Source organism: Saimiri boliviensis, chromosome 17 (assembly GCF_048565385.1).
Source record: "Saimiri boliviensis isolate mSaiBol1 chromosome 17, mSaiBol1.pri, whole genome shotgun sequence".
Lineage (NCBI taxonomy): Eukaryota > Metazoa > Chordata > Mammalia > Primates > Cebidae > Saimiri > Saimiri boliviensis.
The window spans coordinates 5392407-5419121 of record NC_133465.1 but is presented as its reverse complement, the minus strand read 5'-3'; the positions used below and the strand labels follow the sequence as shown (position 1 = coordinate 5419121).

Here is a 26715-nt window from a genome sequence, read left to right as displayed (position 1 = left end):
TAGAGATGTATATGTATTAAAAATATGAAAAATACATGGGGGTGATAAAACAGGATAGTGGTTGCTCCTAAGTGTGGGGAGAGGGAAGAGATGCATATTGGAAGTGTGAGTCAGAGTTCTTCATATTGTTTATGCTATTGTTTTTCAAAAGTTCATAAAAATAAAGGTCTATCCATTTGATTGTATTCTGTTACTATGTAATATCTTGAAATATTGTGTAGTTGTTTTTATCAGAACTCAAAGTAACTATGTTCTTTAGAAGACAAAATTTGTTCTTAAAGCGTTTATATTATCCAAATAAAATTCTCAGGTAAAGAAAGAGTTTGTGCATAATTTTGTCGACATACTTTTCATAGTATCTTTAAACAATTTCTTTAATCTCTTTTTTTGCAGATTGTAGATGTCTTTATGGAATACAATCTAATTCAGCAATGTACCGCATTTTTGCTTGATGCACTGAAGAATAATCGCCCATCTGAAGGTCCTTTACAGACGCGGTTACTTGAGATGAACCTTATGCATGCGCCTCAAGTATGTGTTCTAATGTTTTTTAGGCATGTTTCCAACATTGCTTTAATAATTGTGCAGAGCACCTCAGATTGTTATTCAAAGCTACTGAGATGCCTACTCCTTATACAAGAAAATTTAGCTATTATATATTCTTTTGTGCTTTCTTCTACCAGTTCACTATTAAACCTTAATATGTAATATGGATATTGAATTACTCATATAAATGGGATGGACAATAAACTTACCTTGTTTGTGGTTTTACAGGTTGCAGATGCTATTCTAGGCAATCAGATGTTCACGCATTATGACCGGGCTCATATTGCTCAGCTGTGTGAAAAGGCTGGCTTACTGCAGCGTGCTTTAGAACACTTCACTGATTTATATGATATAAAACGTGCAGTGGTTCACACCCATCTTCTTAACCCTGAGGTATTTTCGTTTCTTACCTAATAGATGGTGTTAGTTGTGATTAATAGGTACAGTGAAAATGTGTTTGTGGTACTAAATATTAATAATTTCATACCTCCATGAGTTTCAACATTGTTTCATTTATTCATTCATTCATTTATTTTGTCTTGTAGTGGTTAGTGAATTACTTTGGGTCCTTATCAGTAGAAGACTCCCTAGAATGTCTCAGAGCCATGCTGTCTGCCAATATTCGTCAGAATCTGCAGATCTGTGTTCAGGTGGCTTCTAAATATCATGAACAACTGTCAACTCAGTCTCTGATTGAACTTTTTGAATCTTTCAAGAGTTTTGAAGGTAATTAGGAGTTTTTGAGTTTGTAAAAAGTACTTAAGATAGCCAAGAAGAGGTATGCTTATGATCAGGCTATTAGAAATTTTGTCTTTCTAAAAATTTAGTTCTATGGGACATTTTAATTTTTTAAGTTTTATTCTTCAATAAATGTTGCCAGGCATAGTGACTCATGCCTGTAATCCCAGCACTTTGGGAGGCCGAGGTAGGTGGATCAGAAGGTCAGGAGATCAAAACCATCCTGGCCAACATGGTGAAACCTCATCTCTACTAAAAATACAAAAATTAGCTGGGCGTGGTGGTGCATGCCTATAATCCCAGCTACTCTGGAGGCTGACAGGAGAATTGCTTGAACCTGGGAGTCAGAGGTTGCAGTGAGCCAAGATTGCGCCACTGCATTCCAGCCTAGCGACAGAGTTGCTCTGTCTCAAAAATAATAATAATAATAATAATAATGTCATCAAGGCCCTTTTATATTGGATCCTAAGGATTTGCAGTGAACAAGACCATCTGTTTGGATATTTTATAGATGAATTAAAGGTAGAATTTTAAGAGAAAAATATGTAGTGATGTTTAAATTGTACAAAATGAAAATACAGGTTGAGTGTCCCTAATCTGAAAATCCAAAATGCACCAAAGCTCAAAACTTTTTGAGTTCAAAGGAAATGCTCATTGAAGCATTTCAGAAATTGGATTTTCAGATTAGAGATGTTGATCAGGTAAACATAATGTGAATCTTCCAAAGTTCAAAAATCTGAAACATGTCTGGTCCCAAGCACTTGGATAAGGGATACTCAATCTGTATTAATGATCAGGTATAATAACATTTTATGCTTATATGTCTGAGTCTTATAATGGCAGGTGATTCTAGCCAAGGGCATTTTGTGGTTTGTCACTATTTAGCAGGATTTCTCAACCTTAGAACTAAGTAGACATTTAAGACTAAACAGTCATTGTAGAGAGGTGTTCCCATACTTGTAGAATATTTAGTAGAATATTTAGCAGCATTCCTGGTTTCTGCCCACTAGAAACTGAGCCCATCAGCTCCAGTTGTGACAACCAAAAATGTCTTCAGACATTGTCAAATGTCACCTGTGAGGAAAATCAGTTCAGTTGAGAACCACTGCTGTACAGGGTACTAACATAATCACTGTTGGGTGACTTAAGTTCTGGTTCCCAATTATCTTTCTCTCCTCTTTTTAGTAGTGCTCTATTGAGAAGGGGTAAGAGATTCCACTAGTTTTTTTTAATTTTCCCAGTTTCAAAATGTTAACTCTGCACTAAATTTACACTGTTTAGTACAGTAGACACTTGCCACATGCAGTAGCTATTGCCATTTAAAGTCATTAAAATATAAAATTTAGTATTTAATTACTCAGTCACTCTAGCCACATTTCAAGTGCTTAATAGCCACATGTGGTTAGTGGCTTCATATTGGAGGGCAAAGGTAAGATTTTCATCATTGCAGAAAGTTCTTCTGAACAATATTGCACTAAATTCTTCCCAAATTATTTTGTATGTTTCCTATCAACTACATATTGAAAAACACCAGGTATTGGGGTCTTCATTTAAAATTTTCCATGTAAGGGCACAGTGGTTTATGCCTTTAATAATCCCAGTGCTTTGGGAGGCCAAGGCAGGAGGATTGCTTGAGGCCACAAACTCAAGGCATAGCAAGACCCCATCTTCACCCAAATTTCTTAAAAATCGTGGCATGCACTTGTCTAGCTACTCAGGAGGTTGAGGCAGGAGGATTGCTTGAGCCGAGGACTTTGAGGCTGCAGTGAGCTGTGATCATGCCACTGTACCCCAGCCTGGGTAGCGGAGACCTGTCTCAATAAAAAGAAAAAAAGGAGACATTGGGTTGAATTGTCCGTTCTTTAGGATTAAAGTGCAAATCCATTTTACTGATCCGATCAATGGAATAATTAGTATTTTTATTGAGCTTTTTAAGCAACCAGTTTATATTTGGGAGTACTCAATATAACAGTTTTTTAATTGCATAAATATTTTTCAGTCATTCTCAAAAGTGTGCCTATGCTTAATTGTAATTACTTGTTTCTTTTAAGGTCTCTTTTATTTTCTGGGATCCATTGTTAACTTTAGTCAGGACCCAGATGTGCACTTTAAATATATTCAGGCAGCTTGCAAGACTGGGCAAATCAAAGAAGTAGAAAGAATCTGTAGAGAAAGCAACTGCTATGATCCCGAGCGAGTCAAGAATTTTCTTAAGGTAAGTGCTTCTGAGTAACGTGTTTTCCGGTTGGATTCCAGATCAGCAGTTCTACAGGGGTTTGGTTGTAGTTCAAAAATATTTTTTCCCTAAATGTGAAATTCTTAGCATTCTTTAAGTTGTGTTGGATTATTTCTTCCAAACATAATGCTCTGTGGTTTCCTTTGAAATACAGAAGGAAATTGGTGAGTAAGAATGGCCATCTGTTTAAAAGAAGAAGAAGAAAAAAGCACTATTTCAAAGGAATTTTTTTAATTTTAATTTTGGATGGAAAAATTTTGAAAAGTGATTTATACTTTCAATGTCATTTTAGAATCATTTAGGCTTTTGAATATTAACATCAGCTTGCCCTTTATATCATTTTGAGGAGGCTCTGTTGTAGACAAAGGGATCTGTTGTCCAAGTAATATATAAGTTAACTCTTTCATCAAGTTTGCCCAACTCTAGAAACTAAAATATTATTCATATGTAATTCATAAATTAAAGGTAAGATCAAACAAAAAAAGCTTAGCTTTGTGACACATGAAATCAGTTATAGAGAAGTAAAGACCACCTGTGTTGCAGGGATGAGTAATGGTTGAGAGATTCTGAACTCTAGAAGATCCCTAAGGGCAGTTAATTTTGTTTAATGTTTAACTTAGCTTTAGCTTTATTCTTGTAACCAGTTACTTTGTGAGGGAAATAAAGCTTTAAAGTTGACAGCTATCTGTAAAAGACCAGGAAAACTACAGAACACTTAGATTACTGCTCTCTCACTGTCTAGTATGCGTGTGTATAACATATATATATATATATACATATATATATATATATACACAAAATTATTCCTGAGACTTTAGAGAAAGTTCTGAAGTATTTTTTTTAGAAGAATTTTAAATTACAAGTGAAACCAAAATGTTTATTGTATAATACAGTACAAAGAGTGGGCTTTTTCTGCTCCCAAACTCATCATTTGTGCCTGTGGTTGCATTGGCAGATAGTTCTTTTGAAGAATTTACTACCTGGGCTCTAGATTAAATAGCAAAACCCTTTGGGGTTTTAGTGTAATGGAGTAGTCAAAATGTTGAAATTGCTGTACATGTTAGATTAAAAGATACACTTTTCAAAAAAAGTATAGCTTTATAAAGTCTTGGCCATCAAGAATATTCTGGATAACCTAGCTAGTATATGTTTAGACCAAAACTTTCTGGTGTCGAAAAACCCCTCCAAATGAGAAAGATTTGATATTCTATGCTTGACTAGCATACCCATGCTACTGATTCACTTCCTTCTTTGAGTATCATTACTGTTTTCTTTTAAAAAAACAAACAAACAAAAAACTACTAGATTCTCTGGGGGACAGGGGTTGTTGGGTTTTTTTTGTTGTTGTTTTTAAGCTTTTAAGTTCAGGGTTGCATGGGCAGGTTTGTTATGTAGGCAAACTTATGTCATGGGGATTTGCTGTACAGATTGTTTTGTCACCCCGGTATTAAGCCTAGCACCCATGAGTTATTTTTCCTGATGATTTCCCTCCTCTTACCTTCCACCCTTCAGTAGGCCCCAGTGTGTGGTGTTCCTCCTTGTATCCGTGTGTTCTTATCATTTAGCTCCCACTCACTAGTAGGAACATGCAGCATTTGGTTTTCTGTTCCTGTGTTAATACTACCAGATTCTTAAATGATTTCTTTTTGTTTTTATTGAGTCCTCAGCTTTTATGCTTAAATGTAACTTCGTCAGCTTTGGATTTTAATATTTGAGTTATATATATGGAAGGCAAATGAAATTAACTATTATTTAATTATGACACTCTTGAGTTTTAAATAAATCCTCTAGCAAAGAAAAAAAGAATCCTCTGGGTACCACAATGATACTGCCTTAGGTTTGTATAGTCCATGGGATCTCATCAGATGAAGATTTCCCCTCCAACTTGTGAATTAGGTGCAAGCCTGATGTAGTAGGGGTGTGGCTGTGGATTATGAGCTTTTGCGTCAGTCAGACCTGTTTCAAATTCTACTTAGCTATTGTTTGTTTATTTAGTGTATGTCTAGCTGTTACCTCAGGCAAGTTAATGAATGTACCTCAGCCCCCCGTTTCTTCAACCATAGGCTATGTTTGTTTACCAAATACCTGTATGCTGTAGATGTTTAGGCAGTAACTATTACTGATAAGTGATAAGCCTTGGGAAAAAGGTGGAGTGGGCCTAATGGGATTTCTGTTAGGCAAGTATTTCTCTTTGATTTCGAGTTGTACTTGACTTTTTGTAGGAATTTACTGCCAGCCAGGATTAGAGGTAGATTTTAGCATCTTATATTTACATAATTTGAGATGGGAGCTCAGTACTGAGATGCAACTATCACATTCATCCTCTGATGCCAGTGTTGAGAATGAACATATTAGATTCTTTGTTAACCTGTAGTACATGGTTACAATGCCTCTTATCACTGTTCTTAATTTTAGAGGTACTAGTTACATGATAATTTACTGGTGTTGTATGTAAACCCTGTGTCATAAGAAAAATCCTCTGACTCTGATCTTGACTATTTGAGTGCCAGTTGTGTGTTAGCCACCAGGAATAAAGAGATTGGTAGAACATAACTTCTCCTTTAAGGTTCCCTGTGAGCAGGGTAAAATTGTGTCATTAGCATCATTTGGCTCATGCCCTAAGTTTGTAAACTGTAAGCTCTCTGTAGAAAACATGTAACTGTTCATCAGACCCATGATCTGCGCCTTGCTACCTTTGATCTTATTTTCTACCTTTCTTTCTTTCCTTCCTGGTTTAGCCTCAACCACACTGGCCTGCTTGCTATTCCTGGAACTCCCCCAACCCTGTCCTGCCCAAGAACCTTTGCTTGTGCCTTGCACTGCTGTTTTCTCATGACCTCCTTTACCTTCTTTGGGTTTCTGATAGAATGTTGTAAGAGAAGATGTCTCAGGTTGCCCTGTGTAAAATAGAACCCATTCCTACCCCATTTTGCTTTTCTTTATAATACCACTGTGAGACATCTCCTTCCACTAGAATATAAGTTCCTTGAGAGAATGGACTTTGCTTCCTTTGTTCCCTGCTGTATCTCCAGTACCTAAGAACAGAGTCTGATACTTAGGTATTATAAATATTTGTTAAATGAACAAATATATGTTGAAGAAAACCTCTGACTATGTTAATATAATTTCAAATTTGATCTTAAAATCTTTAACCATTATAACTGGGGGTTAAATAGTAAGTAATTTTTTAATACTTTAATATCAATATTAATACTTTAATATTTAATATTAAAATTTTTAAATATTTTAAAGTGTTAATAACATTTCTACCATGTATAAAATCATATGCAAACTAGAAATCAAAATAACCTAGATTTTGTCTGCTTTTTAAATCTGAAATTTTCTTTTGGAATGCAGTCAGTATTTCACACAAGTGGAGTTATTTGCCACAGAAGTTTAAACACCTATGCATGAAAGCAGAGTAATACTAGATTATTTGTAAGTGATAAAGTACACAATATTTTATATGTGTGTAGGTAAGATGACTAGTGTGTTTATCCATACTTTTTTGATGTTCTTTTAGTAGGAAAAAAACGACATACTAAAATGTTTACATCAATACAGACAGATTCTAGAAATGATCGAAACAGCTATTAGTGCAGAGTTTCCATGGTGTTAAACAGTACTTGCTTTAGACCTTCGTTAATGTGGAAAATCTGCAGCTTTACAGACATTATTTTCTTTTTTTTTTTTTTTTTTTGAGACGGAGTTTCGCTCTCGTTACCCAGGCTGGAGTGCAATGGCGCGATCTCGGCTCACCGCAACCTCCGCCTCCTGGGTTCAGGCAATTCTCCTGCCTCAGCCTCCTGAGTAGCTGGGATTACAGGCACGCGCCACCATGCCCAGCTAATTTTTTGTATTTTTGGTAGAGACGGGGTTTCACCATGTTGACCAGGATGGTCTCGATCCCTCGACCTCGTGATCCACCCGCCTCAGCCTCCCAAAGTGCTGGGATTACAGGCTTGAGCCACCGCGCCCGGCCAGACATTATTTTCTAATTTAGGATGGCTAAATTAAAATTAAGATTTACTTTGGTGTTCTTTGGAACACTTCATAGAGTAGTCTTTGTGTTACTTATAATTGAACAACTGATATCCCCTAGTCTCAGGAGCCATTTTATTCTAACCTTGAAAATAATGTTCTTAGTGGCTATCATTGGGGAAAGTTCTACCCTGCTTAATTCTAATTCCCTAATAGACTGTTAGAGGAATCATTTATTGAGGAATGTTTCACTGTGTATAAATGAATTCCTGATGGAAACTGTTGTTTTTTGTGCTGTACCTTATGTCTGTGGAATGTAACAGGACATGTATCAGGTAAATGCCCAGTACAGGTTTTACTTACCTTGTCTATAACATCTTCTGTGTCAATCTATAAGTAGGATTGTAGTTTGGTATCTGTAATGGTAAAAGCAGTTGGCAATTTAAAGATGTCTTTTCTTTAAATGCTGTGGGTTTTTTTGTTTTGTTTTGTTTTTGGTTTTTTTGGCCTTTTTCTTATGGCCACATGTGATCACCATTATGCTGCTCCTTGTAGGCTTTGTTATAATAGAGTATTAGAGGCTGATTGTATAGTTTGGATTTGGGGAGGGATAGAAAATCATTAGTTTGAAACAAATGTGAGCAATTTATGCCATATTTTTGACAATGTGACTATAAAGTTGATTTCAAATACGGTTGAAGTGTTACTACTAATGAAAGTCCCAGTGTGGTAAATTTATCATCTGAGAGGCACTGCAGGCTCAAGTATCTTAATTTGTTACTCTTGTTTTTTGGTAAAGGGTGTATATGAGAAAGACTGGAAAGACCTGATATCTTGCTGTGTGAATCTAAGTATTGCTTAGTAAAATCTTACTGAAACTGGGATGTACACACTCAACTATTAGGACATTTCTTTATTTAACAGAAGAGCCATGTTTGTGTGAGCCTCTCTTGTCAGTGTAGAACAGAGTCTCATATTTTACATAGATTTGATACCTCAAAGAAGGAGAAAATTAAAGCTTCCTTTTGTTTGTCTTTTTTTCAGGAAGCAAAACTAACAGATCAGCTACCACTTATCATTGTGTGTGATCGATTTGACTTTGTCCATGATTTGGTGCTCTATTTATATAGAAATAATCTTCAAAAGTATATAGAGATATATGTACAGAAGGTAAGTAATATGTAGGTAATTTAAAGATATAATCTTACTATTGATTTTATTTCTAATATTCTGGAAATCCTTTTGAAACTCTGTGCTCAATAAGTGTGGTCTGCAGCTTTTAATGTGAGTTTTGTTTGTTTTGAGGCAGGGTCTTGCTCTGTCACCCATCCTGGAATTCAGTGGCACAATCAGCCCATTCTAACTTTAAACTCCTGGGCTCAAGTAATTCTCCTGCCTTAGCCTCCCAAGTATCTGGGACTGCAGGTGCATACTACCATACCCAGCTGCTTTTAATACTTTTTTCCCAAGCAGAATCCTTTCTTGGATTAAAATTCTACATGCTTTCCTAGCAAGCTGATTCAGGGAAGGGAAAAAAAAAAAAAAAATACATGCTAAGTGTGTAAAATAGAGAAGTAGAACTGATACTGTTGAAAAAGTTTGGTGGCCTAGGGCCCTACTAACCTGATGGGCCCTGAGGTATCAGTGTAGAAGTTCTAGACTCCAAAGCAGAGTTTTCAAACCATCTTAAATACAGATATGAGATACTTCACCTTCTAACTGTAAAAACAGGCAGTATTGCTATAATGGGAGCCTTTTTATTAGGCAGTCTTGCATAGTCATCTTTGATTAATTTCTTTGGATTTATCATATGGAACAATGCTTGGGTAACTAATCAATCCAGTAGAGAAAGAATATAGTATATGTGCTTTCAGTACTTACTAAGCCATGAAGTCTTGTTTTTAGCTGGACCTCCTGCTAAATTCCTCTATCTCGTTGCAAATTTAGACCCTCAGTTTATTACTGAATTTAAAAAGTGAACATTAAAAAAAAAACAACTGAGCTTAAAAGAGATAAATTTTTTTTTTTTTAATTCTTCTTTGCTTTTCTTATTAATATAATGACATTCTTCTGCCCTTTTTTTTTAACCACAGGTGAATCCAAGTAGACTTCCTGTGGTTATCGGAGGATTACTTGATGTTGACTGTTCTGAAGATGTCATAAAAAACTTGATTCTGGTTGTAAGAGGTCAATTCTCCACTGATGAACTTGTTGCTGAGGTTGAAAAAAGAAACAGGTGTAGTACCATTTTAACAGGGATAAGTTAGTCTCTCTTAGCATGGTAATAAAAATACAGGTAGGCATTTGTTCCAAAGCTACTCAATAACATGGAGAATAATTTCCTGAAGACACCAAACGTAAAGGTGATAAACTAGCTGATAGTGCCAGAAAAAAAGTCTTTTTTTCTGAAACATTATAGCTGTCATAGGAAATCTGTTAAACTGGTTGATCATTTTTTTGGCATGTTTATAATTACAGCTATGTGGTTTGACTTTATATGTTTTTACTATAAACTGTGTAGTAAGTCTCCTGTTTAGTTAGGTGTGATAACAATAACAACTAATTCTTTACTGATTAAATAGTGTGGTGTATTCAACCTGAGAAAGCTGATTAAACAAAAACCAGATAGTGTGGTGTTTGTTCAAGAATGAGGCAAAAGTTCCCTGTGCAACTCCTGAGTTAAACTGATGTTTAATTTATAGTACCTTCATATGATAATATATATTTTCAATAGAATATAGTGTAAGTGCTTCTAAAATTCACAGACCATGAAGGTTTTTTTTTAGCTGGAACATTCTAAAGAACTAGTGTTTAGGAAGTACTGACCTCATAAATGAGGTTGGTGAGGTGATATGCTAGTGGAAAGTTCCGCTGTTTATATGAGAAGAAATTAAGAAAGCCTGTGGGATTTAATTTTAACCTGAGTTGGTACAGGTGACCTACTAATTATATTCTTACAATTTATATTAGAATGTTTCTTTCTTTATTTTTTTTTCCCCCCCACAATCAATGCTTCAAATAGAATGTTTCAAACACGGAAAAATTTTGCATTTAAGGGTAATAGAGATATACAGTTAATACTGACTTAAAGGTTTGAGCCTAGTTTCAAGTGATTTTATGTCATAACAATTTAACATTTAAAAAGAGATTCAGTTGAGTCTTAAATCTATTACCTGAAAATAATCTTATTGCATATTCCAAGCAAATGGCAGTTACAGTTAGATAATTTTGTCTTTAAGTGACAAATTATATTCTGAAAAGCTAGATTCACATCTAAGTCACTACACATGCCTTAGCTAATTTTTATTCTTTAGGTTGACATGGCACATACTGGGTTGCACATGTTTAGTGGAGCAGGATTTTTGCCTCTATTTATTAAAATTAAGTATCTTCTCCCTAAGGGGAGTGTTCATAATAACTATGAATTTGATAGCCAAAGTAACAGAATAATGCTTTTTCTTTGGCTGCTGTAAATGTTTAAATCATTGGTAAAAGAGGCTTGGGCCAGGTGTGGTGACACGTGCCTGTAGTCCCAGCTTCTGGGGAGGGTGAGGCAAGAGGATTGCTTGAGCGCAGGAGGTCAGGGCTGCAGTGAGCCATGTTCCTACCACTGCACTCCAGCTTGAGCAACATAAGACTCTGTCTTTAAAATAAAAATAAAATTAAAAATAAAAGGAGGCATGGTCATCAGAACTATCAAAACAAGCTATAGTATAGCAAAACTGCTCCTTGATGGCTACAACTGCTAAACCTAGAGCTTCTAAAGCTACCAGATTTTATTGCCAGTATGTATTTAGGATTTTGCTGTAGGTAATGCTGTATGTTAATTGTGTTAAGAGCTGAAAGAACTCTAAGATAATCTGGCCTATGTAATATCACATCCCCATCCTATCCATAAACAAAATGTTCTAAAGTCAAGATAGTTTGTATGTTATAAAGAAAGGACACTGTGTGAATCTCTAAACTTTTATTCAGATATAAGCAGGTAGGTATATCATACGGCAGATAAATCTGGGAGAGTGAAAATAGCCTTATATGCTTTCTTTTTATTCTTGGGCAACTCAATCATCTTTTGAGTCTTAATTTCCCAATTTGTAATAGGATCGTTGTATATTAAAATTAATGTAAAGCCAGGCACAGTGGCGTGTACCTATAGTGCCAGCTACTCAGGAGGCTGAGGTACTAAGATCATTTGAGCCCAGGGCTGTAGTGCACAATGATTATGACTGTGAATAGCCACTGCACTTCAGCCTGGGCAATGTAGCAATACTCAGGGGGAAGAAAAAAAAAGTATGTGAAAGCACATTATAGACCATAAGGTATCCACATAGTTTGCATGTCAAGAGTACATAATACAGTATGTGTGTGTGAGGTTTTCTTCCCTTTTTCCTAGATTGAAACTACTTCTGCCTTGGCTAGAGGCCAGGATTCATGAGGGCTGTGAAGAGCCTGCTACTCACAATGCCTTAGCCAAAATCTACATAGACAGTAATAACAACCCGGAGAGATTTCTTCGTGAAAATCCCTACTATGACAGTCGCGTTGTTGGAAAGTATTGTGAGAAGAGAGATCCACATCTGGCCTGCGTTGCTTATGAACGTGGTCAGTGTGATCTGGAACTTATTAATGTGAGTAATGCTGACTGAATATGTAAAAAGAAGGCTGCATTTTTAAAAACCTGTTATATGAGAGTTTCGAGGTGATATTTTAGATAATATGGGACATTTGGGGATGGTGGGTGCTTTCTTAAAACTTTATTTGGAAATTGTGAATCTGAAAGTGCCCAAATAGTATCTAAAGTCTACCTACCCTTTATTTTGATTGACCTGTTAATGTTTTAACCCCACTAGCTTTATCATTTGTGTTCTCACATTTACACGCAGGCACACATACCATTCATACATATGTGTATACACAAACAGAATTTTTTAACCATGTGGGAATAAGTTGAATGCATCATGGCTTTATACCCCTTCAGACTGTATGGCCTAAGAATAAGGATATTCTCTTTCATTAACCACATTAAAGATACCAGCTTCAGTCAGTTTGACATTGATCGGGTACCTTTAAAAATCTGTTATATTCTACTTTTGTCAATTACCCAATGATGCCCTTTGTAGCAGTTTTTTCCTCTCTGTCTGAGGTCATATATGGCATGTAGTTTTCATGTTTCTTTAGTCTCCTTTAGTCTGGAATGGTTCTTTAGTCTTTTGTTTTTTACAACACTGATATCTTTGTAAACGTTGCTTTTTCTATTTGTAACTGTTTTATATAGGTAAAATTTAAGGCAACATCAAATTAAAGCGAACAATTTTAAAGCGAACAATTCAGTGGCATTTAGTACATTCACAATGTTATATAATCACCTTTATCTAGTTCCCAGTTTTTATCACTTCAAAGGGAAACCCTGTATTCATTAAACAGTTTTTCCACATACCCCCTCCTCCCAGCCCCTGGCAACCACCAGACTATACTCTGTCTCTGTGGATTTGCCTGTTCTCTGTATTTCATTTAAATGTAAAGTCTCTTTAAAAAATAGAATGTGTATCACTTTGAGTTCCTCTGAGGGTTCCTGATGATTAGATTTAGATTATATGTTTCTACCCAGAATACGGTTTGTTTTTCTCAGGGATGTTATATCCGGAAGCACATGATGTTCATTTGTCCCCTTTGTCAGTTTTTAATCAAGTTGTAATATTGCTTCATTGTATAATTGTTACCCCCTTACAGATATTAAACAGTCTGTAAGTAAACACTTAAGACCATGCAAATATCCTCTTAGCCCTTCCTTTAATTTACCATCTATTGATTCTTGCTGAAACCATTCTTCATGTGTTGGTTGCAAAATGAAACTTTTTCCAACTCCAGCAGTTTCTCCACATTTGTTATTTAGCACTCATGCATTAATGAACTCATGGATTTTATTCAGTGGGCTATAATCCATTGTTTTTTATTTTGATGCTCAAATTGTGCCAGTTTTGGCTGGTAAGAACCTCTTTAGTATGTCTTTGTATCATGGGTTCGTTGTTCTTTGAGCACTAATTTATTTTCTGGCACACAATACACCAAGCTTATTTTGTACCTTCTGCAGCCCTGGAAGGTACAAAAGCAGTCATTTCTCTAAGGCACCTTTTATTGGGGCATGGTATTAGAAACCAAGATCTGGGCCAGGTGAGTGGCTCACTCCTATAATCCCAGCACTTTGAGAGGATGAGGCAGGAGGATCACTTGAGCCTAGGAGTTTGAAACCAGCCTGGGCAACATAGCAAGCCCCCATCTCTACAAAAAATTACATAATTAGCTGGGGGAGGTCCCATGCACTTGGTTCCCAGCTACCCAGAAGGCTGAGGTGGGAGGATCACTTGAGCCCAGGACGTCAAGTTTGCAGTGAGCTATGTTCACAACGCTGCACTCCAACCTGTACAACAGAGCAAGACTCTCTTTAAAAAAATTTTTTTGAAGATAGAAGAAATCAAGATCTGAGCTTAGGTGTATTTGCTTGTAGGAAATAGATATATTTGTGTGTGTGTGTGTGTGTGTATATATATATATGCTCACCTATGTACCTAAATGTGCATATACACATGGAAAAATAAACAGAAAAGCTAGGAAAACACTGAAAACTGTGAAGGTGGCCTAGTCCTACCAGATGTTGAAGTATATATTACAAAGCCTCTGTAATTTTTTTTTTTTTTTTGAAACTGAGTTTCACTGTTTCCAGGCTAGAATGCAACGGCACAATCTCGGCTCACTGCAACCTCCAAGTTCCAGATTCAAGTGATTCTCCTGCTTCAGCCTCCCAAGTAGCTGGGATTACAGGTGCATGCCACCATGCCCAGCTAATTTTTGTATTTCTAGTAGAGATGGGGTTTTACCATGTTTGCGGGGATGGTCTCAATCTCTTGACCTCGTGATCCACCCACCTCAGCCTCCCAAAGTGCTGGAATTACAAGAATAAGCCACCATTCGTGGCCCAAAGCCTCTATAATTAAAACAGTGCATTACTAGTACCTGAATCAAAGTCCAAAAATCAATCCAATATCAGTAAGATAATAAGCAGAGTTTAAAGGATAGGAAATAACCTTTAAAATTTTATAAAAAGTATTTTACTTTTTACCTTGAAATTGATCTGTCATATCTTCTTTAGGTTTGCAATGAGAATTCCCTCTTCAAAAGTCTGTCTCGCTACCTGGTACGTCGAAAGGATCCAGAATTGTGGGGCAGTGTGCTGCTGGAAAGCAATCCTTACAGGAGACCCCTAATTGACCAGGTAACATTGGCAAATGTGTTTATGGCTGTCAGTAAAAATTACACATTTTAAACTATGAATGCAATCCTTTCTGATAAACTTCTGTCTGATAAACTTTCTGTCATCGTGTACTCTAATGGATCATATTTAACTATGAAAGAAAGCAATAAAAAGTAGAAGAAAATTAAAATTTATATAGATTCAATTTACATTCATTATATACAAATAAATGTAAATTTATGTAAGTATAAATATGTGTTTATATTATACACATTAAGAAAAATAAAATATATCCCAAAAGACATGACTTAATTATCTAAAACTCTTAGTTCATCATAGTTTAAAAGGAAAATAACAAACAACATTAAGGATTGCTATTATTAACACCTAAGAAGTGGCTAAATTGATTGGAAACTTTCAAGACAACGATAAGTCAGCAAAGGATAAGGATTGATAAGAGAAAATACCAAAGACCATGTGGGTCAGTGTTATATCTTACTAATAAGTATAGAACTGCAATGAGATGTGGTTTTATAGCTAAATAAAATTGAAAACATATTTTAAAAGCTCTAAAAATTGAAGAGTTGTTATAATGATTCTTAAACTTCTCCTAAGTATAAATAAAACATTTTGGGAAAAAAATAGGTTGAAGGCTATTAATATTTCATTCCTTTCCTAGGAAGCATTTCTAAGGAACATTCCCAAGTAGTTACAGAGCTTCCTGGGGGAAGGTTTGGGATGGGAGGAGGAGGGGCCAGAAATCATTGCAGCATCTAGAAAACCATGCAAATAGCCAAAATCAGAAGAATTACTGATACTGTAATTCTACATCTGTGTAGTTGAATTTTGAATTATGTGTAGCCATTAAAGTGATAATGATGGTTGCTAATCTGGATAATGTTTTAATCAGGGAAAAGATAGAAATTATATAATTAATTTTTCAACAGAGTAAAATTATACATATTGTATAGATTTTTGTAGACCTTTGTGTGTAAATTTTTCACACAAAAATTTTTCTAATGAAAATTTGTCAAGTTTTCATTAATGAAAAAAGTGTCAAGTTTTCTAATGAGGGGCCAACTTACTCTTATTTAAAAATCAACTTGATTCTCAGTACTTATGTCCCATATATGCTCTGTAGGTTGTACAAACAGCTTTGTCTGAGACTCAGGACCCTGAAGAAGTGTCAGTAACTGTTAAGGCTTTCATGACTGCAGATCTTCCTAATGAACTCATTGAACTGCTGGAGAAAATTGTCCTTGATAACTCTGTATTCAGTGAACACAGGTATGTTTTCAGAGGGATCTATTGGCTATTTATATTCAGTCTTTATATCCATCAGTTTTGGGAAGGAACAAAAAGATCAGAAAAAGTTGCCCAAATTCTCCCTCTTCTAATATACCCCCTCCTCTCACTCTACCTGTTGAGACAAAAACCCCTCTATTAGTCACAATATTTATTTTTTTATCTGATAAACTTTCAAAACATTGCATTTAAAATATTCCTTTTTTTTTTTCAAAGGAATCTGCAAAACCTCCTTATCCTCACTGCAATTAAAGCTGACCGTACACGTGTTATGGAGTATATTAATCGCTTGGATAATTATGATGCCCCAGATATTGCCAATATCGCCATCAGCAATGAGCTGTTTGAAGAAGCATTTGCCATTTTCCGGAAATTTGATGTCAATACTTCAGCAGTTCAGGTAAATCTTCAGATTACCTAAATCAAATTACTAAATGTAATGCCTTCTATTCATTCGGTATATGCACTGTCCTATGAGGGTGGGCATAATTGGTTGCTATGGCAATAGAAGAGCAATAAAATGCTAACAGCTTCAATGTAATTGCTCTGGGTAAGATTGATTTTACTCTGACCCTAATTTCAAACTTGGGTACTTAGGTCTTAATTGAACATATTGGAAACTTGGATCGGGCATATGAGTTTGCTGAACGTTGCAACGAACCTGCAGTCTGGAGTCAACTTGCAAAAGCCCAGTTGCAGAAAGGAATGGTGAAAGAAGCCATTGATTCTTATATCAAAGCAGATGATCCTTCCTCCTACATGGAAGTTGTTCAGGCTGCTAATACTAGTGGTATGACTTCTTACCTTATGTATTGAGACCTCATAAAATGATTAAGCTAAGTGTTAAGATACCCATTCTAAATTGTAGAAGAGCTGGATACTACATGGTTTCTTGTGAAAACTTTTAGTCTTCCATCTTAGTCCAGATAAAAAGAGGCTGTGTTTTGTGAATTTTTAAGTTCATAAAACTCGCAAGTAGGGAAGATGAATTTTCTGTTTTTGAAGTCTCATAAAATCCTGACAGTGCTCTAATCTTACAACTTTAAGGAAAAAGAGAATTCATTTATTCATTTGGTCTGTGATAATACAGAGGTGAAATAATTGCAGTTTATATTTGTCATTCTCCATAACGTTTCCTTGAAAAGGAAATGAATAGCAATTTTCATTTACTTGGGTGAAAAGATAAACTAGGATATTAGAGTTTGGATATATTTTTCTTTTTCTCTACTTAGGAAACTGGGAAGAACTGGTGAAGTACCTGCAGATGGCCCGTAAGAAGGCTCGAGAGTCCTACGTGGAGACAGAATTGATATTTGCGCTGGCTAAAACAAACCGCCTTGCAGAGTTAGAAGAATTTATCAATGGACCAAATAATGCTCATATCCAACAAGTGGGTTTCCTTTTCAGATTTAAGAAAAAATAGCTGCCGGGCGCGGTGGCTCAAGCCTGTAATCCCAGCACTTTGGGAGGCCGAGGCGGGTGGATCATGAGGTCAAGAGATCGAGACCATCCTGGTCAACATGGTGAAACCCCGTCTCTACTAAAAATACAAAAAATTAGCTGGGCATGGTGGCGCGTGCCTGTAATCCGAGCTACTCAGGAAGCTGAGGCAGGAGAATTGCCTGAACCCAGGAGGCGGAGGTTGCGGTGAGCCGAGATTGCGCCATTGCACTCCAGCCTGGGTAACGAGAGCAAAAACTCCGTCTCAAAAAAAAAAAAAAAAAAAAAAAAAAAATTAAAAAAGAAAAAATAGCTGACCTACTTGATTAGCTTAATAGGATCAAAATATCATAACTGAAGAATTCCAAGGAAAAATCTGTAGGAAAACAAATTATTTCTCAGTGTGAAGGTGTGAATTTGTAAAAAGGATTAAGCTCACACTAATGTCTTACTGAATGTGGATTACCTTTTTTCCCCCCAGGTTGGTGACCGTTGTTACGATGAAAAAATGTATGATGCTGCTAAGCTGTTGTACAATAATGTTTCCAATTTTGGACGTTTGGCATCTACCCTGGTTCACCTGGGTGAATATCAGGCAGCTGTTGATGGAGCTAGGAAAGCTAACAGTACTCGAACATGGAAAGAGGTAACCTGAATCCAAGTTAGAGGGAAGCATTAAAGAACTGCTCTTTAAACATTAGTTTAAGTAAGCAGCCATGTTTACATTTGAGTTCACAGAAAGGAAATGTTTATTCTAGGTCTGCTTCGCCTGTGTAGATGGGAAAGAATTCCGTCTTGCTCAGATGTGTGGACTTCATATTGTTGTACACGCAGATGAATTAGAAGAACTTATCAACTACTATCAGGTAATTAACTAGAGACTTTTATATGACTCAGATCTTTTACCACAGATATTCTAGTCTTTAATTGCCCATTTCTCTTGTTCAGGATCGTGGATATTTCGAAGAGCTGATTACCATGTTGGAAGCAGCACTGGGACTTGAGCGAGCTCACATGGGAATGTTTACCGAATTAGCCATTCTGTACTCTAAATTCAAGCCTCAGAAAATGAGGGAGCACCTGGAACTGTTCTGGTCTAGAGTGAATATTCCCAAGGTAACCAGTCATTATAACACAGTAAAGCAACTGCATAGTTAAAACTAATACTTCAAAATATCTTATTCTTTTTAACGCTGTTAACTAGACTTATACTAAAGCAATTAAGACTTTCTTATGCAGGTGCTAAGAGCTGCAGAACAAGCTCATCTTTGGGCAGAACTGGTGTTTTTGTATGACAAGTATGAAGAATATGATAATGCCATAATTACCATGATGAATCATCCAACTGATGCCTGGAAAGAAGGGCAATTCAAAGATATCATTACCAAGGTGTGTACTTTCTTGAGAAGATAAAGGATTCAGAAAGAGAAAGCTCATTAGGAAGTAACTGACTTTTATGTATGAATTTTCCCATTGTAGGTTGCCAATGTGGAACTATACTACAGAGCAATACAGTTCTACTTAGAATTCAAGCCTCTGTTGTTAAATGATTTGCTGATGGTGCTGTCTCCACGGTTGGATCACACTCGTGCAGTCAATTATTTCAGCAAGGTAAAGTAGTGATTTTAAACCAAAGTTTCATAGCAAGGAATTAGGACATATTTGGATAACTTTTGTCCCTGGGACTTCAAAAATATGCTATATTTGTAACGAACTCTTTATTTTAAAGGTTAAACAGCTACCACTGGTGAAACCATATTTGCGTTCAGTTCAGAACCATAACAACAAATCTGTGAATGAATCACTCAACAACCTTTTTATTACAGAAGAAGATTATCAGGTAAAACCTTTTGATTCTTGCACTTATTCTCAAGACACATAAAGTTATGTTTTCCTGTTTTTTAAAAAAGCCATTATCATTTAGGATTGTAAACAGTAGGTGCTTGCATACCCTAGGACCTAAGTTTAGTAAAGTTTCAGGATTGATAAATCTTACTTCTTCTAATTAAATACCAAATTTTCAGAATTTTGCTCAGATCTTATATAAGATACTGCTTTTGAAAAATGATATGATTACTTTATCTCTAACATCTAGATTATAAGTAGACTCAAAAATGTCTTTGATCACTTAACTAGTTCATAAAACTTACTTGGTATTAACTGCATTTATTCACTGCTTTTCTTGCCTAATGTTTTATTAGTGTTTGTATAAACTTGCTCTTTTGAAGGATTTCATATAAACAAAAGTCAAGTAGAGTTACGGTTAAGGTACTTGCTCTTTTTTCTCTGTTTTCTTTGAGGCTCAGTGCATGCAGATCTGTACTGCTGCCATGCTGAGTTTTATCAGAAGTTTCTCTAGAGCGTAAAATCTTGCCCTCCACGCCTGTAATCCCAGCACTTTGGAAGGCCGAGGCAGGTGGATCACGAGGTCAGGAGTTTAAGGCAGCCTGACTACCACAGTGAAACCTCGTCTTTATTAAAAATACAAAAAATCAGCCAGGCATGGTGGTGCATGCCTGTAGTCCCAGCTACTTGGGAGGCTGAGGCATGAGAATTGCTTGAACCTGGGAGGCGGAGGTTGCAGTGAGCTGAGCTCACCCCACTGCACCTCCAGCCTGAGAGTGAGACTCTGTCTCAAAAAAAAATCTTACCCTCCAAATTAGAAATCCTGTCAATTTCATAGCCATTGTTAGTCCTTGATACTGAAAATCTTGGAGAAAATGGCATCTTTACCTTTGAGGAAATCTTTACCTTTGAGGACTTTATTGTCATAGAATTAAGAGACTTATCTTTTGATGCTTGAATCTAAGTGTCATATTACATGTTACCATCTAAGGAGCTCATTGATCGAGGACAGAATATGTTGAACAAAATACTGATCTAGCATTTGGATGGCTTTGCTTTTTTTTTTTTTTAAGGCTCTGCGAACATCAATAGATGCTTATGACAACTTTGACAATATCTCGCTTGCTCAGCGTTTGGAAAAACATGAACTCATTGAGTTCAGGAGAATTGCTGCTTACCTCTTCAAAGGCAACAATCGCTGGAAACAGAGTGTAGAACTGTGCAAGAAAGACAGCCTTTACAAGGTTGATAACGTTGTGGGGCTGGGGCTGTTAAACCGGGCCTGGAATGATGTTACAGGAGACTATGTTCTGGAAATAAAAGTACCGGTTTTGTGAATATGAGGACTGACTTTTAAGGGCTGTCCTATGTTAAGGCCAAACTTGTTTGGGGGGAAAAGGGCCTTTAGCTTATCTGTTCTTTCAAAATTTTAATTTGATTGATACGACTAGGAGGCTTTTTTTCCCCCTTGCAAAACCAGATTTATATTGGAAAGTTTCTATTGTTTTTCTTGGTTTACTAATTCAGAATGTTGGGTCTAATGTTTTTTGACTTTCACTGTTTTCTTTGAATAGGATGCAATGCAGTATGCTTCTGAATCTAAAGATACTGAGTTGGCTGAAGAACTCCTGCAGTGGTTTTTGCAGGAAGAAAAAAGAGAATGCTTTGGAGCTTGCCTGTTTACCTGTTACGATCTTTTAAGGCCAGATGTCGTCCTAGAAACTGCATGGAGGCACAATATCATGGATTTTGCCATGCCCTATTTTATCCAGGTCATGAAGGAATACTTGACAAAGGTAATCACTCTTCTAAGTATATTCAGAACTAGTTTTCTTGCAGATATGTACAATTCTACATGCACATTAATTTTTTTAAATGTTTTTTCTCTAGTATAATAAGTCATTTAATCGATCATAAAATATTCCTGTTCTTTTGAAAAATTTTTTAATAGCTGACAAGACACTGATTGGAAGGGGACCTCAGATGTAGCTGTTTACCCTCAGTGTATTTATGAGGGTGAAAATCTGTATTTGGGTTTTTTTTTTAAAAGAACTATTTGATACATTTTATTTCAGAATAGCATCTTTCTCAAAATCAGTTCTTTTAATTAAAATATTCATAACTAGTATTATAGATTCCCTTTTATTTGGTTGGTTCCTGACTTTTAATGATGTCTATGCCTGTTTCCCCTGGGGAAGCTGTGTGTATATTAACGTCCTGTTAATCTTCACAATTTTTTTGATAGTTTAACCCCTGATTTAAAAATATCATAGGAGGTGATCACATTAAACAAGTTGGGGGTATGATGGCCTTATAAAATTCACTGTTCATCTTAGTGTCCCTTTTTGATGTTAGAATATTTTTTACTCACCCTATCTTTAGCACTTACTAGCTTTCTCTCTGTAGAACATTTTTAAATGGTTTTAGAGGATCCTTTTCGTCAAGCAGAAAACATGCTTAAAATCAGAGTCTCACATCTGATCCCTTCAGCCTGCCTAAGAGGGGAGAAAAGCACTACCAACAACCTCTACTATACTGAATTTTTCCTCAGGAGATACCATTGTGTCTGTTTAAAGTTTTTAAAGAATTAACATTTTCTGTATCTAGCGTAAAAGAAAAAACATGTTGCCTTATCTTAGCCATAGATGAGCATAGCTTCTTAAACATAATGCCAACTTGTGAGACCTGTCTCTAAGCTGCTGTTAACCTAAGTGCTGTAAATTTTACTAGCGATTAAGCTGCTTTCTTTCATACTGTAGCATAAATTCTCCTGCAGTAAGCTTTGAAGTTACAGACAATTCTAAATTTTGCTTCCAGTATGCCCTTTATTTTCACTTCTCTCATACCTTTTTAGTGGTTAGATGTTTCTTCCCTAAACCTTTGTTGCTGATTCTACCTTTTTATGCTCAATATGGAATTTGATTTTTTTTCTAAGCTGCACCTTCTGAATTCCTTTGCAGGTTGATGCAATAAAGGAAAAGGTGAAAGTTGATTCTTTTCCATCTTTAAGTCTGGAGGACTAAGTCTAAGGAATTTGCATGATATTTTTCCTTCCTTTTCTACACTGCTGCTGCTGCTTTTTCCCCCTGATAAATTTTCACTAAAGCCTCTGCAAGTCCCTTGAAACATAACTTTAATAGAGCTGTAGGACATTAGTAGATGTTTGCTACTAATCGGCTAATAGGCTTTAGGAAGGGCAGGAGGCTAATCAGTAGTTGGTTCACAGTCTCTCTTAAATATATTATTAAAAACTGAGTATGGTGAGTTTCCATATTAATTCCAAAGTAACAGGAAATTTCTCTTCCCTGTCAGGGTATCTGGACCATAATAGGACTATGATAATACTTAAATTAAAACAGCCTCTGGTTTTACTTTGTGAGCTTGCCTGACAGTTGTGGAATTTATATATGTATATATATGCCCTAAAAGGCTTTTTGGGGTTTTTTTTTTTTTTTTGGTATTGAAGGACTGTGATCCAGTTTCTGATCTCTTGATTCTTACTAATTTTTTGCTGAAAGTAGACACAAGAGATACTAGCTGCTTCCGAAGAGACTTTCCTCATGTTTCTCCAGGTGTCCGGTTCTTATGGTGCTAGTCCATTAAGAAGAATCAAAACCTTTTTAATCATGAGAGTCAAGCTTGCTATAATTGTTGCTGAGCAACATGAATTATTTCTAACAAAGTATTAACTTCTACTTTCTGTATTAAGGCATACTTCTGAAGCTACCTAAAATTTGCTCTCCTGTTTATCAGTTGGCTCGCCCAAGGAGGTCAAATTCAGGCACCTTTTGGTTGCTGCTTCCTTCATTGGCTTGTCTCCATCCCAGTATAAATGAAACAGACTTATATCTGTTATCAAATTATGGTTAGAAAAGGGTGGGAAGGTAAAGGAGAGTTGAAACAAATTTAAAAGATTTGGGTGGGGGACAATGCCTTGGGATTATGTTGAACCAAACTGGAGTCACCACTGGAACTTAGGGCAAACCTGAGTAAAATGCATTGTGTGTGAGACCCTTCAGCAGCTAGTAAGCAAGGCAGTTAGAAAGCGTGTGTGTGAAAAACAGGTAATTGAACTGCAGTGTTATGCATTGTTTTAAATGAAGCATGTACAACAGTCATTGCAATTACATCATACTATTTTTGAAACTCTTATAGCATTGCTGTGGGCTGTGTGTGTTTCTTGAGAGCCTGTATAGCAAGTCATCTTCAGATCTCACTTCTTGCTTCAGTACTTTTGCCTTTTTTTCATGCACACATACACCAAAATAACTGACTGCATGTTACTTTTCCTCTGCAGCATATTGCAGTCTTTGTGGAAAAGCCTTTTACATTTTAGTGAATTTTCAGTAGTGCAGATGGAACTGAATTCATTGACATGCTTACCTGTAGTTTTTCTTTTTAAATCCAAGGATCAGAAACTTTTGTTACAGCTCTTAACAAAAGCTTGTGTTCTTAAAAGCCTTCTCTGCTTTTTTTTTTTTTTTTTTTTTTTTTCCGAGCAATCTAAATTGGATCAGTGGAAACAAAAATCGAATGTCCCTGTGCCAGAGGCTGTCCCATTATATAGAAGAATCAAATTATTTTGCTGAGCTTGATACTATTCCTTCAGAATTTTCCCCCTATTCCCCAAACTTCCTACATCTATGCCGGGGCACTGTGATACTGCTAGCTCTTCTAAGTCTTCCATGTGTTTCTCTAATAGGACTTCTGTGTTCAACATCTGATTCTGACCTTAACTTTTAAACACATGCTCACTTCAGATTATTTTCCTTGAAAGTCTGGAAATGTATTACACGGTGGTAGCTTTTTGGTGGTTTTATTTTTCTTTTCCTTTGAAGTTACTAATGTACAGGCATCCATGTATTTTTCTTTATAACTTCTGTAGCTCATTCTTGAATACTGGTTAGTTAGCAAAGCCCCATCTGACCCTTGATGGCACAGAGCTGTGCTTTAAGTTTTATAACTAATAATTTTTGTTACAAGTTTGGATGCCAAAAAATGGGTATTTATGTCATATGGTACTTATACTACATAATAGTCTTTAATTTGATTTTAGGATAATTTGTAATAGATCATGTAGACTATAAAATAGGATAATAGTGTACAAAAGTAAACTAATCCATCTTCCTAGGCTAGAAAAACCACATTTCATCTGAAGGAGCCTACAGCCTACTTAGGCTTACTTTTCTCAAACTTTCAGTTCCTTAACAAATTAAGATGGATTAGACTCATGTTTATGGTATTTAATATGAAACAATTAAATATAAAACAGTGCCCTAACCGTTACGGCCTACGTGAAGACTGAAAGATAGTTTTTTTTAACAGTTTCAAATAGAATTGAGGTATTGCCTTAATCTTTTTAGGAACTGGTTTTTACAAACTTTTCCACTGACGTCCTCAACTTTTTTTTTTTTTTTGAGTGATTTTTCACTATTTGCCTTTTTGAAGAATATGCAGTGAACATTCATAAAGCGTTCCCCCCGTCTCATCCAGCACATTTATGACCTTGAAAAACGCCAGTAATAAGTAACATTAAGATATGAAATTTAGTTTTACTTAGATACAATAATAGACCAAATATAAGGCTTTGGTTGAGAGACCAGCTTTTAAATACTGAAAGACAAATATAGTGTAAAAGACAATGGAATTTGAATATTGAAGGAGATTTCCCTAATCCCAGGGTTGTAATGTCACTTCTAATTCATTATGGAATTACAGAATCAAGTCATGTTAGCCCTAGAAGAAACTCTGCAGATCATTTTGTTCAACCTTCTCATTTATATAGAGAAGGAAATTTGAGGGCCAGTGCAATGGTTTGCCAAGGTCACACAACAGTTAGTGGAAGGATCTAGGCATTCTAACTCCTTTCTTTCACTAATGCATTTGGACTACTCTACAGAATTACTTATATCTGATACTATCCACTTTGATTTAGGGCAGCTAGCTTATAATAGCCATTTACTTATTTGGCTTAATTAAAAGCAAACCTTTTTGGGACAAAAATCAGGCTTTCCTGATTACTTAGATAATAGAACCGACATAGTATTAAAACTTGCAGCCTTTCTTTAGAAAAAAAAAAAAAAAAAAGATTGAATATGGAGCCACTTGAATCTTAAACTTCAGTCTGCAGCTATAACCAATATCAGGAGAAGCTGTACACAATTGCCCCCCCCCCCCAAAAAAAATAGCTTATTCTGCACAAGTACTTGTCAAGTCACTAGGCTCATTTCACTTTTTTGAATACCGTTTCCTTTGGGGAGGGAAGTATTGCCAGACCATGAATTCATTATTATCTCTGATCTGTTTTAAACTTCATTTGAAAAGTGGTTCCTTCTCATTTTTTCCCTCCCTCAGGCTGCATCCTAGCATGCCCAGTTTTAATCTGGCGTGAGCTTTTATGGCATTTATAAATCCCTCCTTCCTGAGGGTTTATAATGACAGTGCTGAAAACCACCTTGACTGAAGTATGAACATTGCCAGTGAATTTGAGGGGGCCTGAGAATGTTCTTTTTAGTCTGTTTTATTTTGACAGAATTTAACATACTAAGGCTTTTCCACTTTCTGCCATAAACCTAGGTTTGTAATACTTTTGGGGTGCTAATTAACATGATGTGTTTTTCTCCAGGTGGATAAATTAGATGCTTCAGAATCACTGAGAAAAGAAGAAGAACAAGCTACAGAGACACAACCCATTGTTTATGGTAATCTCTCTCTGTAACCTCAAAAAATTCATTAGACAAGTATTTAATTCTTTGGAGACTGTATCTCAAGATAGAATACAACAAGCTGAAGTGCAAAAGGCTTGCTAAGAAATACTGCTTTCTACTGTCTTATTTTTTTTCTGAGAACAGTTGTAAAGCAGGTGTTGATAATATTTACTAAAATAATCTTAAATACAAGAAAACTCAAAAACAGTCATTTAAGATTGTAACATGAATCTTTCCTATCATCTGGTCCCTCATTCATTACCTGCTTATAAATTACTGAAAAAGAAATATTGATGAATTCCATTTTCAAAAGAGCAAAAGGTAACAGAAAATCCCAAGGCTGTCTTTAGTATGCTTTACATGAAGAATACATCCTCATTTTAAATTCTAACTGGAGCAGAGAGTTGGGTAGTGTTCCCATCTGAGAACTTTCCAGAGAGAAGGGATCTTCAAATTCTCAAGTGAACATTTAAGATAATTTCATGTCTTCTTAAACCTGTACGTCTGAACTACTGCCCCTTTCCATTATATAGCTGGTGAACAGATTCATTTGAACAATCACTTTGAACAGTATAGATAGAAGCACAATAACCAGGTGAGGGAACATAAAAATATGACCATTATATCTCAGGCTACTGACACAAATAATAATATATCTATTTATTATG

At 35.9% G+C, this 26715-nt stretch overlaps 1 protein-coding gene across 3 annotated transcripts in view; it reads left to right on the top strand.

Moving 5' to 3' along the window:
• Positions 1 to 26715, top strand: part of CLTC (clathrin heavy chain) — a 75049-nt gene that overhangs the window by 45774 nt on the left and 2560 nt on the right. For 2 of the 3 annotated variants that reach the window (XM_010339718.3, XM_074388072.1), the window contains exons 11-32: positions 394 to 531; positions 775 to 939; positions 1092 to 1272; positions 3336 to 3499; positions 8546 to 8671; positions 9595 to 9737; positions 11895 to 12129; positions 14649 to 14771; positions 15892 to 16037; positions 16272 to 16455; positions 16653 to 16845; positions 17288 to 17445; positions 17977 to 18141; positions 18254 to 18361; positions 18444 to 18611; positions 18735 to 18884; positions 18975 to 19106; positions 19225 to 19335; positions 20414 to 20584; positions 20915 to 21136; positions 22301 to 22321; positions 25966 to 26041. In XM_010339718.3, the coding sequence (XP_010338020.1) occupies positions 394 to 531; positions 775 to 939; positions 1092 to 1272; positions 3336 to 3499; positions 8546 to 8671; positions 9595 to 9737; positions 11895 to 12129; positions 14649 to 14771; positions 15892 to 16037; positions 16272 to 16455; positions 16653 to 16845; positions 17288 to 17445; positions 17977 to 18141; positions 18254 to 18361; positions 18444 to 18611; positions 18735 to 18884; positions 18975 to 19106; positions 19225 to 19335; positions 20414 to 20584; positions 20915 to 21136; positions 22301 to 22321; positions 25966 to 26041 (3280 nt within the window). The remainder of the gene's footprint in view (positions 1 to 393; positions 532 to 774; positions 940 to 1091; positions 1273 to 3335; positions 3500 to 8545; positions 8672 to 9594; positions 9738 to 11894; positions 12130 to 14648; positions 14772 to 15891; positions 16038 to 16271; positions 16456 to 16652; positions 16846 to 17287; positions 17446 to 17976; positions 18142 to 18253; positions 18362 to 18443; positions 18612 to 18734; positions 18885 to 18974; positions 19107 to 19224; positions 19336 to 20413; positions 20585 to 20914; positions 21137 to 22300; positions 22322 to 25965; positions 26042 to 26715) is intronic. The other variant, XM_003929087.4, reaches the window with a different exon arrangement.